The sequence below is a fragment of the Bacillus rossius genome, chromosome 3, assembly GCF_032445375.1.
Source record: "Bacillus rossius redtenbacheri isolate Brsri chromosome 3, Brsri_v3, whole genome shotgun sequence".
NCBI lineage: Eukaryota > Metazoa > Arthropoda > Insecta > Phasmatodea > Bacillidae > Bacillus > Bacillus rossius.
In genome coordinates, this window is record NC_086332.1 from 61,412,888 (window position 1) to 61,432,645 (window position 19,758).

Below are 19,758 nucleotides of genomic sequence, written 5' to 3' on the forward strand. Positions count from 1 at the left end.
TACCTGTTAAGTAATTACTTATGAAACAAATGATTATTTACATTGATGTGTGGTGATGTCAGGAAAATACTTAAATTAAATACTCCTCCACCTAAAAGCGAAACTTTTGTGGTATACTGTACCATCTGAAACGACACGAGAAAGCTAAACTCTGTTGTGTAGACGGAAGATAATGAAGCGCTGTATCTGTATCGTCACAACTGGTACGAGGGCGGGAGGGAGGGTTGACAGGACTAAACATCACCACTCCCGTCACGCTAGGTTGCTAAGCTGGCGCGGAGAACTAGATGACTAACAGGTAGCTGCTGGGATTAGGAAGCGAAGAAAGTGGGCCGGGGGACTGGTGACAACATGCTCTCTCTCTTTCTCTTTTTCATTCCCTTTCACTTTCCCTTTCCCTTTCCCTTACACTTTACCTTTCACCTTTGTCCTTTCTCCTTTCCCCTTTTCCCTTTTCCCTTTCACCATTCCCTTTCACCATTCCCTTTCGCCATTCCCTTTCGCCATTCCCTTTCGCCATTCCCTTTCGCCATTACCTTTCGCCATTACCTTTCGCCATTCCCTTTTCCCTTTCCATTTTCCCCTTTTCCCTTTTACCTTTTGTTTTACATTTTGCCTTTTGCTTTACCTTTTGCTTTACCTTTTACCTTTTGCTTTACCTTTTACCTTTTGTTTTACCTTTTGCTTTCTCCCACCTCGAATCCTACCTCGAATCCATAGGATTCAGTATATTCGACAAATCCAAGATTCGAAAATCCCATCTCTAATAAAAATATCTGCCAGAATTTACATACCATGTACAATAATTTGATAAGTAACTAAGTTTCATTTTTAGAAACTTTTTTACTTATCAAAATTTTATAAATTTCTTCTGTTATTGGTTGGAAAAGGCAGTTCAGTTGTTTTTATATTTGGTTTGCAGGAACTCGTGGGATGAGCATGTCTTCGAGATCACTCTCCCTCGGAGTTGCTGCATTGGCCACGTGGACGTGAAGTTCTCCCTGCACAGCCCTTGTCCCAACCTGCCCCACATAGAAGTCACCCTGCTGAAACAGAATCCTTGCGGCATCGGCTGCAAGGAGCGCCCCCCCACTGCTGTTGAGGAAACCATCAACTTCAACATTGGCCAAAACACTGGTGGCAAGGCCAACTGCAGGCGTAAGCACCCGTAGTAATATTAGTTCTCACATCCTGAAAAACATGGTCTGTAACTAGAGACAAGATTTTATGATTTTAGTTTTAGTTCAATTTTATTTTTACAACAGAGGAATTTGGTGTTAATGTTTTTATTTTTATATGGGATAAAATTTATATGCTGCATTTCTATGATAAAATAATTTTCAGTAAATTGGTCTAAAATAGATACATTAGGAACAATAAAAATAAATTAACGAGCATTTATAGTTTAAAATTGATGCAATAAGAGATTAGAATAAAACAAATTAAATTAATTTTTGTGATTTATGCAATTTGGTTCAATTTTTCGCCTGGAAATGTGACATGTCTTTATTTTCAAACATTGAAAGAATAATTTTTTATAATTTGAATTTATTTTTGGTTAAATGGTACTTAATTCAATGATATAGATAGCATTTCGGTGTTATGTGGGGTATTAGTTTGCTTTTTGGTGTTATGCTGTGTTTGGCATGCTTTTCTGAGTTATTTAGGTTGTATCGCAATTCAACATATAATCTTAGCCTTATCTACCTATAACCATAGTGTTTTAGTAACTACCGTACTGTTTGCTCAATTTTTACTCGTACAATTTTCTCAGGAATTTTTTTTATACAGTATTTTGTGTAGAAATAAGCATCATAAAATTGTTTACCAGGTAATGTCATTGCTAGGGACCCCAGAAAATGGTAAATAAAACTGGCTCATTTCGGTGTAAAAAAATGACAAAAGCGTTGCAAAAAATCGGTGTAAAAATAATAAGCAGTGCAAAAAATCTATGTAAAATTTTGGTGAGATAATTAAAATTAAAATTGGCAAATCAGATTGGTTTAGCTTCAAATTTTTTTAAATTTTAATATTAAACATAAAATGCACTCAGTTGGCAAACACTAAAAACTAAATCAATCTTACGCAGTCCACAGAATACAGTCAAACTTCTATCTATCGTTTTTCAGGGGACCAACAAAAAAATTCAGTAGATGCGCACAGCAATAGATGCGGACTCCTAGATTTGGAAAAGAATATTTCAACCTCAAAATTGTCAGAAATATATCAGTTACTTGTCATAAAGTTTAATCAATTGAAAAAAAATAAAAATGGAATAATTTTACTTAATTCAATTTACACTTAAAGACTGCCTTCTTTTGAATACTTTTCTTTTAAAAATAAGAGGTACCTATGTTTACGTTTACGTTAGTGATGGTTCGAATCCCATTTTTCTCGAATCCGAATCCCAAACAGTACCTCGAATCCACCCCTCGAATCCGAATCCAGTTCTGAAGGGTTAATAATAAAATAATTTATAAGTTAAGAAAAAAAATTAAACATTATGCAGAATTATTTATCCCTTTAAATTTTTATTTAAAAAAACAAGGATTTTGACACGGTCTGGATCAAGACGATTCCGTTTTTGGTCACATATGTTTCCTGCAGTGCTGAACAAACGTTCAGAGAACACTGTCGCAGGTGGTGAACACAAATATTTTTTGGACAGTTTATGTAGCCTGGGTGAACACGCAGACTGAGTTTTCCAGTATTCGAGAATGTTTATTTCTGGGTTAACTGTAGGATCACGTAATAATCTGGTCACTTCATCAATTGCTGTAGAATCCGACATGGTAGATTTAAGGCATTCAGGCATTATCTGTGAGTACAATGATTCATGTATCCACGGAAATCGGAAAACGAAATTCAACATCCGACGGAACAATATTTTGTAGTTACCAACTTGACATTTGTTTAAAGTCCCAAATGAAGGTAAACGCTTTCCTGAAATATTTAATGGAAACTGGAAGGCGCCATCTTGTCTTCAATGGTTTTAGGCCATAAGAAATAGTGTCGTGCGTCTTAAAATTAAGCCTCACTAAAGCATAGTGATTAATTTGCCCGAAGTTAAAAGTGACGGGGTGTTTTCTTTAGTTTACCCATTAAAATTTTTTATATTAATATTAGTTATTTTTTATGTTGCTCAAAATGATTGGCTAACAAATTAATTGGTTGGCCATCATGGAATTCTCAGATAATACATATTTTAACGTTGGTAGTCTTTACAAACCAAACTTGGTCCTAAAAAAATACATAATTAGAACGTGTATCAGAATATTTAAAATTGAATTGCGATTAAAATACATGTGTACAAATACAAATACAAATGCATCCATGTTCATGAATATAAAGTAAGTTTCCCAAATCAGTACATGCTTCATAATTTTTTTTATATAATAATGAATTAAAAGTACAATACAGTAGAACCTCGTTAATCCGTGATGCGCTAATTCGGGAATTGGTTAATACGGGACGATTTAAAAGAGAAGAAAAAAAAGAGAAGTACAAATTGTCAGCGCTTAAAATTAACGTCACGCGGGCTGGCGGCCGGCAAACACTACAAGCCATCGCGTGGGCCGCCAAACTCTGCAACGCTGTTTGTACCGACCCTTTGTGTCGCCCCCCTTTCAGCTGTCACATTTGTCACTTTAAACTTGAGGGGGATGTCCTGACTTCTGCTTCCCGTTTCCCTTTGTTTGTTTCCACCCGCCAACACACGGCAGGCGCCTGGCGTGTGATGTGTCTGGCTGGCATTCGGCTGTACGAGTGGGAGGGGGGAGGGTGAAAGGTCAGCACGATCTTATCTTTCTCTCTTCGGCTGTTGTAAATGACCGTGAACTAATGGCTAGGCAGTGCTGTATTTCTTTAAGCCGAAACACTAATTCGAAGACGGCCGGCCATTACCGTGAACGGCCTTAACCCAGCTGCACGCCGGTGTCTGAGAAGCTTGACAAGACTTCCGGGCTTTTAATCGCTAGTCCGTGAAATTCGGTAATCCGTGATTATCTCGGTCCCGACCATCACGTATTAACGAGGTTCTACTGTACCTCAATAGGATGTGTTCCAAGGAAAACGTAAACATGCCAAGTAAATTGTAAGCATTTAAGTTTTTAAAGTACTACATTTATATCAATATTTTTCCTTGAATCCCGAATCTTTTCCCTCGAATTTAGAATCTTTCGAATACTAGAGATTTGGTGGTATTCGAAGATTCGAGGATTCGACCGGCCCATCCCTAGTTACGTGCATTCAGAAAACAATTTTTTGTGTTCTGAATGCACTGATTGAGTTCACCTAACTCAGCACTCTATAAGCTGGCCACAAGATTCAGCTTATGTACCCAACACTGAATGTGGACCATTTTCTCTGAAAATATGTCCTTCAAAGAAGAGACACATTTAGTCATGTGCTGAGTCAGTAACACCTACCACATCTTCGTAATTTATACGTTATACCAAACTCGGCAACAGTAGATAAAATGGCCCTTGAACATTCTGCACCTGTTGCACTTGGAAGTTCCTTAACTGCACCTACAAACACATTCTGCTGGGAGCCAGATGACAAAACTTTAATCAAAATAATGAAGAAGCACCTTTCAGCCCTGTCCGTAGTTTCGTCACACATCAACACAATATTTTTGTTAAACTTTTTATTTCAACGTTCTTCTCAGCATTCAGTTTGGGAAGATATGTTTCCCTCAAAGTATTAGCAACTGGAAGATCGCCAGAGCCTGCAATCAATAGTAGCACAAGATAAGCAAGACTATGAATTTTAAGTCTAGAAATATGATCAAAAAAATCTGCTAGATTAGTGCCTTCTATTTGAGATTAGGCCTAGATTCAATAGCTTACACAATGATAAACAAAATATTTCTCTCAGCAGAAAATATGTAAGTAAGTAGTTTTATTTTATGCTAAACTCACCTTGAACATATTTTTCTAACCATTTCCTCATGCAAGGATTGTCAGCTTTTTGCAAGGGAATGTTTGATGCTACTATCATTTCGACAAAATCATACACAAATTAATGTTAGTGTTTCTGCAAACTGGTTACGTTATGAAGTGATTCGCTGATAGAAACTTGTTTGGAAGACGATGCAGATTCATGACTTTTATTTTTTTTGTGTTTTTCGTTAGAAATATGTTTTGTGCACGTATCTTTGCGCACCCAGTCCACACGCACGTTACAAAACCTACACATCATTATTTCATCTTTTAAATCAAAAATGTAAAATCCGTCACTTTTAAACTCCCTTTCACGATCCTTTATAGAAATAATCTTCGGCATTTTATGGCTTCAAGCAACGCACAATTATACTAACATTAGTTAGCTTCTCGCTCCGAGAATCACCTGATTGTATTGATAGGAACTGAATACTACGTGATTAAAAAAAAATTATGTTGTTAAAGTGACTATATTAGTCAGTGACGTCCCGTATAAGTTACTGTGAGAGCTATTTTAAACGCACTATTATATCATAAACTGAATCTTTTCAATAAATAACTGTTACATAAACAAAAATAGCTCATAAATTACCGGTAGTTACATTAACAGTAATTTAAAGTAGGTATGTGATTACATCCTGCCATATTTTTCGTGCACTAACTTGATCACTGCAGTTTTACTCGATTTTTGGTGTTTGTTTCATAATTCTCGCACCCGCGCTATACTGGTATATGGTACGAGATCTTTGGCATTTGTACGATTGTTTATACTAAGTAGTACCAGAAATGCACACCAAATTTTTCGCAGTAAAACAAAGCGAAGCGGAGATATTATCACGGGTACGGAAGTAAACAAATATTTACTGTATTTTCCCACAACAATTATCAACGGAAGTAGCATTATTTTGAGTAGTATTAACAGTAAAAGTTGTGCTGCGACAGCTTGTTTAAAGTAAACGAGTTAAACAAATAAGCTTAAATTTAGTTTCTAAGTAATATGCGTTGTTTGTGTTGAACGGGAATATGGCATTTTTTGGCGTAAAACGGCGGTGCTCGAGAACAAATAGTGAAATTTCGCGGAAAACTGTCAAAAGTGGACAATTTCGTAGTTTTTCGCGAATTTCGCGCTTAACCATTTTTGGGGGTCCCTAGTCATTGCTTAGTTTTTAAAGGTTAGCTTAAATTAGGGATGTTACCGATGCATCGGCAAGAGATCGGAACCGGCCTTTTTCAGGTAATTCACTGATTCTCAAAGAATCGGAAAACGACCGATTTATTCAGATTCCGATCGTAATAATTTATACATTTATACTTTATACAGAAAAATTTTTAATTTAAGTTCAGTACATATTTCACTACGATACCCAGATTTATATTAACGGAAACACTCAAACAATTACCAAAATCTCACAAGGCCGATCAATGTTATTTTTTCCAGTGGTAAAAAAACCTTTACTGCAATGATCGCGTATAATTATGAACACTAAAAATTAATACAAAAAATAATTCATTATAAATAAAAACTAATTTCACAAATTTCACACATGTTAATCTGTCGTTTCTTGTGTGCAATTAAGGTTAATTCTACTACAGGTTAGGAAGAAAACGGATTGTCTAATGGGTGAGTTTGGCACGGGAAAAAATTATGTCGCTAGGTGCGCTGACATAGCAGCAGTATATCTTGTTTACATTTTTTATTTAAAAAAAAAATTCCCTGCTGTGGTGGTGAGAATGAGAGGCAAACATGACAGTAAGTTAAATACGTTAGTTTGTTTGGTATTTAGTTGAATGCGATTTGATTGCGGAAATTGTGATGAACAATTTTTCCATTAAGAATATGTGAATTCTAGAACTTTTTTGGTGTCACGGTTCCGGGTTTGATCCTCGCTATAACCGTGTCCTCGCTATAACCGAATTAGACAAATTTTGGCCCCAAAAAAAAAACAACTGAAAATAGCATAAAAATTGTGTTTATATCTGTATAATTGGAAAATAACAGGTTATATTAACAAAATCTTAATTTCTGTGAGTAGATGTGTGAATTCTCTTTAAAACGATACCCCAAAAGTACGGATGCGATCACCGATTGCGTTGAAATAACCAGAATACCCTACCACGCCACGAAAGTATAGCAACTCTACCCGCAATCGATTACTCGGCTTGGCCCGCGGCTGACACAGCATTGTCCTGCTATCTATTGTCAACGCGGGCTATCTGCTGGCGGCTATGTTGGTTCGGGATGTTGCTAACAGGCAGCGCTAGTGTAGCGCGTTGATTTAATTCCTTACAAAAAAGCAGGAGTGCGGCACCGCACGTACGCCTCAAACGAAATAGTCGCTGGAAGACTATACTTTTTTTCATTTAAAGAAACCTGTAAACTTTTTTAACAAATAAATAAATTTGGTATTAAACTCAAACCATCACCACCCCCTTCCCGGACAGATACCCCAACAACTGACCGAAACAAAAGTTACAAGAAAACTGTCCTAGCGATTCGGAAATAAATACGGTAGTGCCTTCTATTTGTCAGATAGTAAAGTAAATAACGTGACATGTTTGTAAACGTGTCACGACTAAAATAATTCGAAACAAGTTTATAAATATTTGTTTATTATTAACGCGATTAATTAACAAGTAAAAAAACGGCTCTGACTTTCTTGGCTTAACATAGTTATAAACAATGTTATTATTCGTTAATGAAAATGTGCCAAGAAATTAAGAACATTTATATTAAAAAAAGTGCACATTGTTATGTTTAATGGCGGGAAAGAATAGGTTTTGTCTATTTTATAAATAATAAGATATGCGTACAAGTAGTAAATGTATATTCAAGGGCTTGGTTTATTCGACTCGAGCATACCTTGGCCTTGAAGCCAGCCAGTGATGCTGTGACTGTGAAGTCGCAGGCACAGATAAGTAACGGAAGTTTGATAAAAGAAAGAAAGGACGGTATTCTATTTTTAAAGCCACGCATTTAGGTGGCGACTGCAAGGCTGAAAAATGTGACAGGCGTCAACGGCAAGATGTCTAGTGGCGAGCGAGAGGGGTGGAGATAAAGCAGACAAATAACCAAGGCGCGCTTCACGCGATCACGCCGTAAATTCCTCAAAAAGACCTTGTTATAGCCATGCTCTCGCTATTACCGTGCTCGCTATAACGGGATGCTACTGTAGTTTATCGGTAATTTCTTGCAGATGTTTTTGTACTATGTTTTTTTTAAGCAATGTTAAGGTTAATTCTACTACAAAATAAAATTTATGCTTTTCTTATTCTGAATTTAATATGAACTGACATGTTATACACTAATTACTCTTTCACTTTGAAATTAATATGCTAGAGACCGCCATGAAAGCATTAAAAAAATGAATGTGGTGCTTGGATCAAACAACACTGCTATCTAGCAGCGAAACCATTTATATGCCAATCTTATAACATTGATCTTCCAAACGTAAACAATTCACGTCAAAATTATATAGAAAGCTTCCAATGTGAAGTGCTGTTTGAGTGTTTGGTTATAATTAGTAAATGCGATGGCAAAGAGTATTGTTTGGAATTATTTTTCTGTTAAAGCAACTGACAATCGATTGCGATTTGTAATTCGTGCGAATGTTGTATTAAGAGAGGTGGAAAAAACAAACGAACATTCAGTACCACAAATCTTGAAATCACTTGCGAAGGAAACATGACTTCGTCATTGTTAAAAACCGTGTTGTGTCACACACTAATCCTATATCAAGTTCACAAAGTGAAGATGATCCTGGCATCCCCAGTTTCAGTGCTGGTAGTAGTGCACAAATATCATTTTCCCTTTCATCTTCAAGTTCCACTGTAAGTTCAGCTCCAGGAATACATTTACAGAAAGAAGTAGTAAAAACTGCTTCAGCTTCATCACCCGGAGTTCTAAGGCAACCAACATTGATGGCCATAGTAAACAAAACCAAGATGTTTGGCAGTGATGATCCCAGGAGTAAGGCAATAACCAAAAAAATAACAGAAATGGTCTGCACTGTCAGTCAACCATTTTCTGTTGTTGAAGATATCGGTTTTCGCAGATTAATTTCCCATCTAGAGCCAAGATACCATATGGTAACAAGGCAGCATCTGGCAAAAACTGTGATACCAGATATGTATGAGAAATTGAAGTGTCAAGTCATGAATGAATTAGCAAGTGCAGAAAACATCGCAGTAACTAGTGACATTTGGACATCTGTCCGAGGAAAAGACTACCTTAGTGTTACAGCCCATTTCATTAAAGAAGACTGGGCACTCGCAGAACTGGCTCTGGAGGTGATTCTTTTCGAAGGTCTCTCACATACTGCGGCATTGGTTGTATAAAACTGGGAAACTGTTTTATAAGTTGCAGTCACTAGTGTCAAAGAAGCTTCTTTGTGGGCAATTTATGAAGAGCTTATGAGTGCATCTGACATTTCCAGTCATCAACCTTCCCCAAGTCAAGCTGCAGAAATTGAATTGACTCAATATCTCAGTGAACCAAATTTGTCAATTAGTACTGACATTTTTAACTACTGGCATCATTCTTAACACTTGAAACTAAGATCAGTGGCACGGAAGTTCTTGGGTATTCCTCCGAGCACTGTCAACTCTGAAAGACTGTTTAGTGTTGCTGGGGATATAGCAGACAAGAAACATAACAGACTGCAGCCACAGACTCTTCAAAAGCTGATGTTCTTGGAAAAGAATCTTACAGTGTTCTGATACACTTACTGATTTAGTTTTCAAAATAAAGAATTAATTTTAGGTATTTGGTAATTATCAAGGAAATGAGATTTTTCTAACCTATTTTAAAATAAAAATGATTGGAAATAGTGTTTTAGATCTCATTTATTTTCCTTTGCTGCAGACACTCATATTTAGTAGGCCTATTCAACCCAGGCCAATTTAAAAAATGTCACTGCAAGGATTAAATATTTCATTATAAGTAGTAAAATGTGGGAGGAGGGATAATTTGGGGTAAAACAAGAAAAATTGAAATAAATAAAAGTCTCGCCTTCAAATGATGCAAGTACTTATATTAACTGATAAAGTTTCATATAATATTAAATATTATAAAATAAAATTATTGTACCAAATGTTTACCAGAAATTAATTAAATACAGTAGAATCCCGCCGATGCGACCCCCCTCTGATGCGTCCATTCCGTTTATACGACCGTTTTTTGAGAAACCGTGAAAAATTTGAGCAGTGAAAGTCGAAAATTTGAGTAAAATCTGCTGTAAAACAAGTCTGTTGCACTTTGTTGGGCGCTGTGTGTTCACATTTATCTTGGCGAGCGCTGTACTGTAAGCAGGCAGGCATACAAAAGACGGCTAAAAATAGATACCACCCCTCTAGACTGTCCAAGCTAGCCAGTACCGGTAAACTGCGCGTATCACCTGATAGCATCTACGCGCACGTCTATTGCCGCCCAGGTTCCGTGTCTTTGTCTTGAACTGGTTAGTGTGATGTGATCTTGCCAGCTGCATCTCAGGTGTCACTGGCCACACAAAGCTGTGTTCACTGTGTTAACGACGTCGCCAGGTGTTTGGTTCTCGGCTATTTTTCTAACATCGCTGACTTCGCACATGTGCAGCTAAACAAAAAAAATTGCGTGGAATTATGCTATACACCTCGGACTTGCATACCCCGAACGATGGGTTCCGATAAATACTCGCGTTAAGTGAACTCGCGTCACGCGAGTTCGGCTATGCTAGCCGGCTGGTGGTTATTTTCGTTCAAAACGTGGCGAAGGAACTTGTGTGGATCAGGTAGAAAACATTCGGCTATAAACGAAAGATATAAGAACAATGCTATCCTGAAATGCTGTGACATGTTTTTGGAGTAGATAATCACAGCGACAGACCGACAGGATGCGCTCCCGACCTTGCTGTCAGCGATGTTTATTTTGACAGCTCAAGCAATTATCTTTTCCACGGCCCTTGCTCATAAAAATATTTATTTTACCGAGAATGGACTATACAACCTGGCTTTTGTCACACGCGGTGTGGGAGGGGAGGAGGATGCTGACAATTTCTCACGCAGAAGGTAAGCTACCACAGTGGCTTTTCTTGCGGGCGGGTAAGATAACATGACAGCTGAGACTGCTTTTCGTGCGATAGTGGATGCGCCGAGCTCGGCTAGACACTGCCCGAGTGGCATTCACATGATGTATCTGACGACGCGGTGACACCCCAAATTCTCTATTGCGACCATTCCGTTTACAAGTCCGTTTTTCCGGAATCCGTGAGGGGTCGCATCAGCGGGATTCTACTGTAATCGGAATCGGATTAAATCGGAATTGGAATCAAAATCGCCCCATCTTTGAATCGGCAGTTCGAATCGGAATCGGTTTTTTCATGAATCGGCACATCCCTAGCTTAAATATGATATATTTTTCTTTTACAAGTTCTCATAACTTTAGCCATAAATTATTACCTATTCTGCAACAAGGGATAAAAATGTGGTGTATTGTTAAGAACTATTTATAGTTTCTATAATTGTTAATGTTTTTCAGTAATGTGGAAGTTCAGTGCATGCATAATGCAGAAAGCTGATGGAATTTGGTTTGTTTCGGGACAGTGTCGAGTAGGAACCCTGTGACGGATGACGACTTCCATCGCGACCACAACACGGAGGTCCTGTGTGGACCCATCAGCCTGGCCTCTTGCCTCGACTTGTCTGAGCACCACGGCATCATCACCCTGTCCAGCCCCCGGCTCTTCAAGATGCGAGGTCGCACTCTCCTTCTGCACATGAAAGCCATGGGCGATGGTAGAGATCAGACGAAGGATGTGGTGAGTTATTTTTTACTCAGCCGTATTATCCTTGGACCTGACATTATTTGGGTGGGGTTCATTCATGAATTTGAGCCACACGATTGCAATGAATATTTTAAACTAGTAGGGTGGAGTCTTTAATCAAGTTGGAATTAAACTTTAATCGGACCAAGCAAAGACTGAGAGTATGTTTACATACTGGGAAATGAATTTCAGGCATTAGTCCAGCAGCTTTGCCAACAGATGAGAACTACACAGCTCAAGTCTTAAGAGTGACACTTGCTTCACGGGAAAGACTTTAGACTTGGCCATTTTGAAGTCTACAGTCACTTTACCCCCCATGTCAGCTGATTTAAAGTACACTAGCTGCATATGCCTTTTCAGAGTCATCTGAGAATTAATTTAGTTCCATATTCATACCCCCAGGACATACATAACAGGAAAGTTGAAGCTGTTTCACCAGGCAGACTTTCTAAGGAACTTGTTTGAAGGAGTAAACACTTGAGAGGGTATGAGGTCATTCCAACCCAACCCTTCAACCCAGAGCCACTTCATTACAATCTTTGCCCAGATCAGTGTAGGCGATAAACAAGCCATTAGAATGTAGATGCGTGCAATCTGCGAAAATACATTGCTAGTGGGTTTACCACTATAGCATTCAGATTCTATGAAAAGGTGTCATTTTCTGGGTTCCACTGTAGGCCCAGGACTTTTTTGACTGATCCAGAGGAGAAACTGAAAACTGGTTGTATTTTTTTAGAGAGTTAGAATAATGATAGTTGTACTGAAAAGCGAGTGTGATTGACTTGTAGAGTAGAATGATAGTTATTAGTGTTGGGTCGATTCCTAAAAAATAAACCGATTCCGATTCCATTTTTGATTCTTAAATTAAAGGGTCGGTTCTTCGAATCCGATTACGATTCCTTTATTTTTATCTGACAAAGTCAACAGAGTAATATACTCAGAAAAAAAGGTTTATGATTTTAAAAATGTAATTGCGTTGTGTTTCATTTTCTGTGCAGAAATTAACATTATATACAGCTTCTATAATGTTAAAAAGCATGTTCATTACCATAAAGTTATGATACCTTGAATTTCTAGCACAATTTGGCCTTTTTACCTTGCATATAGTTAGATGAAACACGTTTTCAAACACTGCCAATAAACAAAGATGTCTTATGACATATATTGTAAATAATGTTATAACTTATTCAACTTTAGATACCTTACATTATCAACTCAATTAATTTATTGTAAAAAAAGAGGGTTTGTACGGTTAGGTTAAGAATTTTATTTTCAAGCACAACTAAATAATGATCCAAATAAAACTACAATACAATACCTCGTTTTTATATATTTCAAAGGACCAGGGCGAAAAAAAATAAAAAGAGGGAATTGTAAAATTAAACTTTATTATCTCATTATGATGGAAAAAAATATGCACCACACTAAAATAAAATGCCAGAGATGCTTACTTTTTAATATATTAACTAGAACTTAATTATCTCTCTTGGTGAAAAGAATAAATCCATCCAGTCTTGCAGTTCTTCACAACTGTAAAGAGAAAATAAATTTTCTGTTTTTGAGTAAGAAATTGTTTACAACGGTAAACGTAGCTGGCATGATCAAATAGTTAATGTTTAGTAAATAAAATTTACATTATTTTCTTTAAACATTGATGGTTTTGTCTAATTATTTTTGAAGGTTTACTATTAAAAGTAGTGCTGTTGCAACGTAATTTCCGAAAAATGCTTTCGCTTAAAGCGGGATCGTAGATACTGCATTTGTACTGTAGGGAAAATGGCAGTGCAAGTAAATAAATATGTTAATCACCGAAATTCGTAAATCTCAGTTCCGTAAAAATTTTTTTATTATGTAGTTTAAAAATTATAATTTCATACATTTTAATATTTTCTTACGTTGCGTAGGAGATGTATGTATTTTGCAAACTTACAAAAACAATGCAGGAATTGGTCATGGTCGATTCCAAAACCGTTGTAGTATTCTGAATCCCGCGATTATAGTGGAATCGGTGGAACCAAACGATTCCGGAATTGGAATCGACCCATCACCAATAGTTATCTAGTATATCGGTTTGCATGGCCGATAGTCTCAGGAAGTACTGCACTCGAATCATGCACACTGGAATTGTCCAGTTCAATGCTAGAGAGAGAGAGTATCTAGCGACTGAAGTTATATAGGGCAGATCCGTGAATAGGAATTTAATGGGTAGCGTGTGTATGGAACAGAACAATCATGAACTAGTTATTTAGTATAGCTCATGACTCACCAAAGGCGAATCCTTAACCGACAAGTGCAAAGGTCCAGAGATCCTCTTTGTACTGAGGTTACTCTGGTGGTGTCAGACAAAAGAGTAAAGAGCTCTGTCCAAACACAAAAAATTGGTATCAAAAGCTTAAACCTTACAATAGGAAATAAAGATAATTTAAAATAATAATTTCCTACATATTAATACTTCAAATCAAGGCATGTCATTAATTTAATTTGGTAGGTATTAATTCTACTTAATCTTTCTGGAAAATAAAACAGTGGATAATTATTCACTAAAATTGGAAGGAAATGTGTGCTTTTCTGATTGACTGGACTTTTGATCTCCTTGTTTATTTACTTGCATGTGCTATGCATTAATTCATACTATCACCTAAAAATATGATAGGGAAGTTGGACAGTGTGTGCCTAAGGCAATGTGTGCCTACCAATCAGCTATGTTTCACTTTGAATACTTTCTTCCCATACTTTTTTGTTTTTGGGAGGGTTGGTATGTCATTTACTGAAGAATAAATAACGAATAAGATAAGGTTGGGGTGTAGAGGCATGGGATATGTCTGTTAAGACTTGTTGATGGCGACAGTAACTTCATTCCATTCCTTGAAAATAGAGGTTGAGTGAAGCCGGGTGTATATTGACTTAAATATTTTGACAGTGCTCTAATATTTTGACTAACTGAATGTTTTCTTTACACAGGAACAAATTCCATACCTGGTAGAAAGTTCAATATTGTGTATAAAGCAACATGCAACTCTGTGATTTCAAGCCTTACCTGAAAGTAAATTTTTTGAAGTAAAAATATTTAATATGTATAATTAGTTTGGTTTTTTGAATTGAATTTTGAGTTATCTGATTCACATTAGTTATTTGATAAGCTTCGCTGCATAAATTGCCGTGATGGCAGCGTCATACAGTGAAGAAAATATGACAGTGCCTCTGAAAATCTTTACAGTTAGCTTAGTTTCAGCCTCTCCATTGTGGTTTTGAAGTGTGGGACATTGTGATGGGTGTGCCTGTCCATGTTTCATTAAAAAACTGGAATTATTTTCCTTTTTTAATCTGTATTATACGTTGGTTAAGTTTCTGTTTTATCAATCACTTATTTTCAACTTGAATAACACACCTCTACTTCCGGGCATTTAACAAGGCGTGAGAAAGTAATGTCTATTGCATCCACATGCATTCATCTTTGGGATATTGTTGGGCACTAACTTAAACATTTTTAAATTTTACAAACACTATAACATTAAAATTCTATTCCTCTAATTCAACCTGGAATTTGAACAGTTGATTCTCAAGCTGTAAGGAGGACTTTACCATGTAAAGAATTGTATCATACTTAAAATGGTAGTTTGTTAGAACTTTCTATAATTTGGATGTAAAATAGATTTACTTAAATTGATTCTTGCTACAGTTGCGAATTTTCCGTCCAGTATGTTAACAATGTTTACGCAACTTGCCTTGTACTAATATTCTAAAAAAGTGGTAAATTATTTCAAAATTAGATTGTAACCGCAATCATCTATATTTATCTGTAACACTGTACTAAAGTGTGGAAAACATTAACTCATTGTGGAGAAAACATTAACTCATTTCAGTATAACAGCTTTATTTCATAAATACAACATTAATATAACTTTTCTCTCCACTCGTTAAAATAATATCTTTCACTTCCAACGTCGACGAGCAATCGTGACGCCATGTTGAAGTAAATAATTTAATGCTGGCTGGTCAACAGTGTTAATCAAAAACAATTTTTTTTTGTATCTCATATACTAAAGCTATTTTCATGTTATATTTTTGATACTTTTATGTAAATATTTTCTGCTCAAAAGAAGTTAGGTTAGAATTAGATTAACAGGTATATAGTCATTAAATTGAATGCCATTTATTTTTGTGCATAACATGTTGCTTCCCATGTGTAAAGAAGTTTTTGTGCGTAATGCTCAGTTTTCACTGTTGTTTATTATGTTTAATTTGCCGTTTTTCATGATATCTTGCATTATTATTAAATTTATTGTGAATTTGAATCACAATAAACAGAAAATATCTCATGATCAGTTAGTATTTTAATTTCAATATAAAAGTTCACAGACGTGAATCAATTGAAACACAACAATCAGGACGGTTGAAGATCATGGCAGGAGAGAGGAATTCCACAAGATCATAAAATCATGGTTTTTGATTGGGTTTAATTATGTATTTCGCAATAGTTGCAAGTTTTTCAAATATAAATTTCCAGAAAATGTAGGAATATTTAAGTGTTGTTCTGTAGGTTAAATTTCTGCTTGAATTGCCATAATTTCAATAAGAAAGTAAGATTGGTATTAGAATCGGAATTGAACCTGGAATCGAAGAAAATTGTGGGATCAGAACCGGAAACTAAGAAATGTGGAATCGATCCAATCTTAATTAAAATATTTAACAGATTATTAAGTACAGTAAATTTACTTTTTTAGAATTTACAACCCATTGAAAGAACAGTTTACTCTCTCTCAGGGAGGTGACGTCAAGTAAACACAAGGTAGAGGGGAAGAGGTCATCTTCCTCGTAGCAGCCAGACATGGCTTGGCCCTCTGCCGGTTTGTGTGTCATTTTGTGCATTTCGTTCCACGAAATGTTTGAGTAGGCCACATTTACACACAACCTGAATGTTTCGTAAATGTTAACATAAATTTTACTTAAATGATCTGTCTAACAAGTATTTAAAAAAATTTAATATGTGCACATATATTTTCTGATACCTTCGATACCTTTGTATCAAGCAAGAGCTGAACATCGGTATTATATTGAATACTAGTATCGAATATCAGAACAGCCCTGATCATAATAATGTATTGTTTCAAAGTTTGGTCAAACACACACACACAGAGATATATATATATATATATATATATATATATATATATATATATATATATATATATATATATGACTACCAGTGTCATTTATACAATGTTGATGCAAAGTTAAATAATGACTATGTATTGTACAGGTAAACATTGTATAGTCAATTCTTAATGCTATGTATGTTTGTTGAAGACTGATGAAATGGGAAAAAATTTTGTTGGGACAGGGGAAGCTTGGGGAAAAAAAAAAAGCTTAAATTAGAGGGGGGGAACCCTGACATGATAATGTACATCATAGTATTAGCTTGTAATTTTTATCTAAATAGTTCATTGTTTTGCTTGTGATTGTGTAGGGTAACAGAAACTGTTTCAATTCGGAGAAGTATTCTTCGTCTGGGAAAAAGGCGAAGTACAAGAGTGGGAAGGGTAAGCTGGACCAGATGCTGGACGAATACCCGGTGCAGAATGGCTCGGGGTCGAGCGTGGACAGACTGGCCTCGGCCGCCGCCACCAAGAAGCTGGAGATCCTGGTGGGCTGTGACTGGCTGCACGAGGTGTCCATCACGATCCGCAGGACCAAGCAGACTTCTATCACCAATGATAAGTATGTTTGTAATTTTGAAATATGGATAAATTAATTTTTAAATGTTAATGAATTTTCAGATATATTGTTTCATTCCAGGTTGGCCCGGCAATACAACCAAAAAAAATAACAGACATATTAACTCTTGAGAAGTTTGTTTATATATGATTTTTAAGTTTGTTTTTAAAGTTTGTATAGTTCACAACATCAAAGATAAATTGTTCCCTTGGGTTCTTTTCATTAAAATGAGAGTTGAAAGCGGTCTTTTTTTATTATTCCTCAAAACAAAAACAACAAAATAAATATAGTTTAAAAAACTAAAGAAACATGCTTTTAAAGATTATCAAACTAAAAAGTAAAAAATAATTTTAAAATTAAATTTATGACAATAGTATATAAGCAATACTAGTATAAATGAGAAAAAAGCTTGAGGCGCTTTGTGCCATATTTTTTGAATATTAAGCGCCCCATGCTTTTTTCTCATTTATACTAGTATTGCTTATATACTATTGTCATAAATTTAATTTTAAAATTATTTTTTACTTTTTAGTTTGATAATCTTTAAAAGCATGTTTCTTTAGTTTTTTAAACTATATTTATTTTTAACTTTTTAGTTTGATATTCTTTAAAAGCATGTTTTTTAGTTTTTTAAACTATATTTATTTTTAACTTTTTAGTTTGATATTCTTTAAAAGCATGTTTTTTTAGTTTTTTAAACTATATTTATGTATAATTATCATAGGGAAATGAGTTACCGACACTACCTATTACCATCTGAGATAACTATTTGGAGTTGCAACGTCACAAAGAAATGGTAAAGTCTCTACGAATCATTTGCAGTTAGATGTATGGATATAATATTAGAATTTACCGGGAAAAAAAAAAGCATTTTTTTTTTTCGGCGTGGCCGGGAGTAGAACCCACAATCTTTGAATCCGAAAGCTGACGTCACAGAAGTCGCGCGCCTTAGACCGCTCGGCTAACGAACGTAATGAAATGGGTGGGACATTTTACTGTGATGAGTCACTCACTCTTAGTCGAAAGAGCTACAGACGGACAGACAGAGTTACAGACGGACAGACAAACATACAGGTGAAGCTAATATAAAGCATGTAAAAATTAGATCATAACTTACAGTTCCAGAATATTTATCACATTCACTGTAGTGTGTCGCTCAATTAACAAACAAGAAAAGTCTCTTGTTTTAATTTTAAGTAGGGATGGGTTGAGTACATATTTCTATCGATTCCGATACTGGTACCGATTCCTAAATTTTGATTCTCGATTCAGGGTCATTCCAGTTTTAGATTCCTGGTAATTCTGGTCACATAATTAAAACAACTTAAGAATTGAATGCATTATGTAATGATAATAACATGCATAAAGGATAATTATAAACTTAGGAAAAATTGTTCAGGTTTTTTTTTTTCAACTACCAGTGAAGGAGCATCTTCACATAAAGTTTGTTTGCTAGTACTAGGCTGTGCACAAAAATGTTCAACATTTAGACAGGGTTCTTTAACAGGCGATAACGCCGATAACATAACATCTTTGTTCAAAATGGGTTCAAAGGTAGCACTACTTTTTTCTGTGGTACCTTTTGACTTGGTTGGTGACAGTGCTGTAAACAAAAGTTTACTCTGTTTTTCTGGTAGTAATGTGTGCCGGGATTTCAAATGCTTCAATAAATTGGTCGTAGATTTGGAAGTACCGTCCCTTGAAATTTGCACACTACAATGATTACAAATGCATATTTGTCATTTTCACTATTGATGCGAAAATGTTGCCAAACTTAAACATGTTGATACAATATCAGACCATTCGCCACGTAATTTGAAACGACAGTCGGCGAACATTCGTTTTACTAACAAACTCCAAACATTTGAAAATAGTTTTAGCAAAACAATATTTGTGCCAAATAAATAGCATAATATTATGCGAAACAATTCACAGTAACCTCAATAGCACGACGGTGAATTACTGTTTTCCTTTGCAAGTAATAAACACGAGCCTCTGTTGGCGGTATGGCCAGAGAATTCTTTAAAATCGATTGTTGCTTTCATTATACAATTTGTCCCGTACGCAACAAATCGATACGTTTCGACTTGACTTTCTTTTATGGACACCAGAGGTTTTGTGGTGGCTAGGGGTGTGCAAATATTTGTAAACACGAATAGTTGCGAATAGTAACTGACGAACTATTCGCATTCGTAAGTCAAATAGCAAAATTTATAATTGCGAATACCATATTGGCCCGAATATAAGGCGACCTGCAGTTACAGGAGGTCAAACAAATGTAGAAATAATTTTGGTATAAATTA

At 35.8% G+C, this 19,758-nt stretch overlaps 1 protein-coding gene across 5 annotated transcripts in view; it reads left to right on the forward strand.

Moving 5' to 3' along the window:
* LOC134530772 (baculoviral IAP repeat-containing protein 6) overlaps positions 1 to 19,758 on the forward strand; it is a 328,951-nt gene that overhangs the window by 63,785 nt on the left and 245,408 nt on the right. For all 5 annotated transcript variants that reach the window (XM_063365948.1, XM_063365949.1, XM_063365946.1 and 2 more), the window contains exons 11-13: positions 923 to 1,158; positions 11,520 to 11,734; positions 17,208 to 17,458. In XM_063365948.1, coding sequence (XP_063222018.1) covers positions 923 to 1,158; positions 11,520 to 11,734; positions 17,208 to 17,458 — 702 coding nt within the window. The remainder of the gene's footprint in view (positions 1 to 922; positions 1,159 to 11,519; positions 11,735 to 17,207; positions 17,459 to 19,758) is intronic.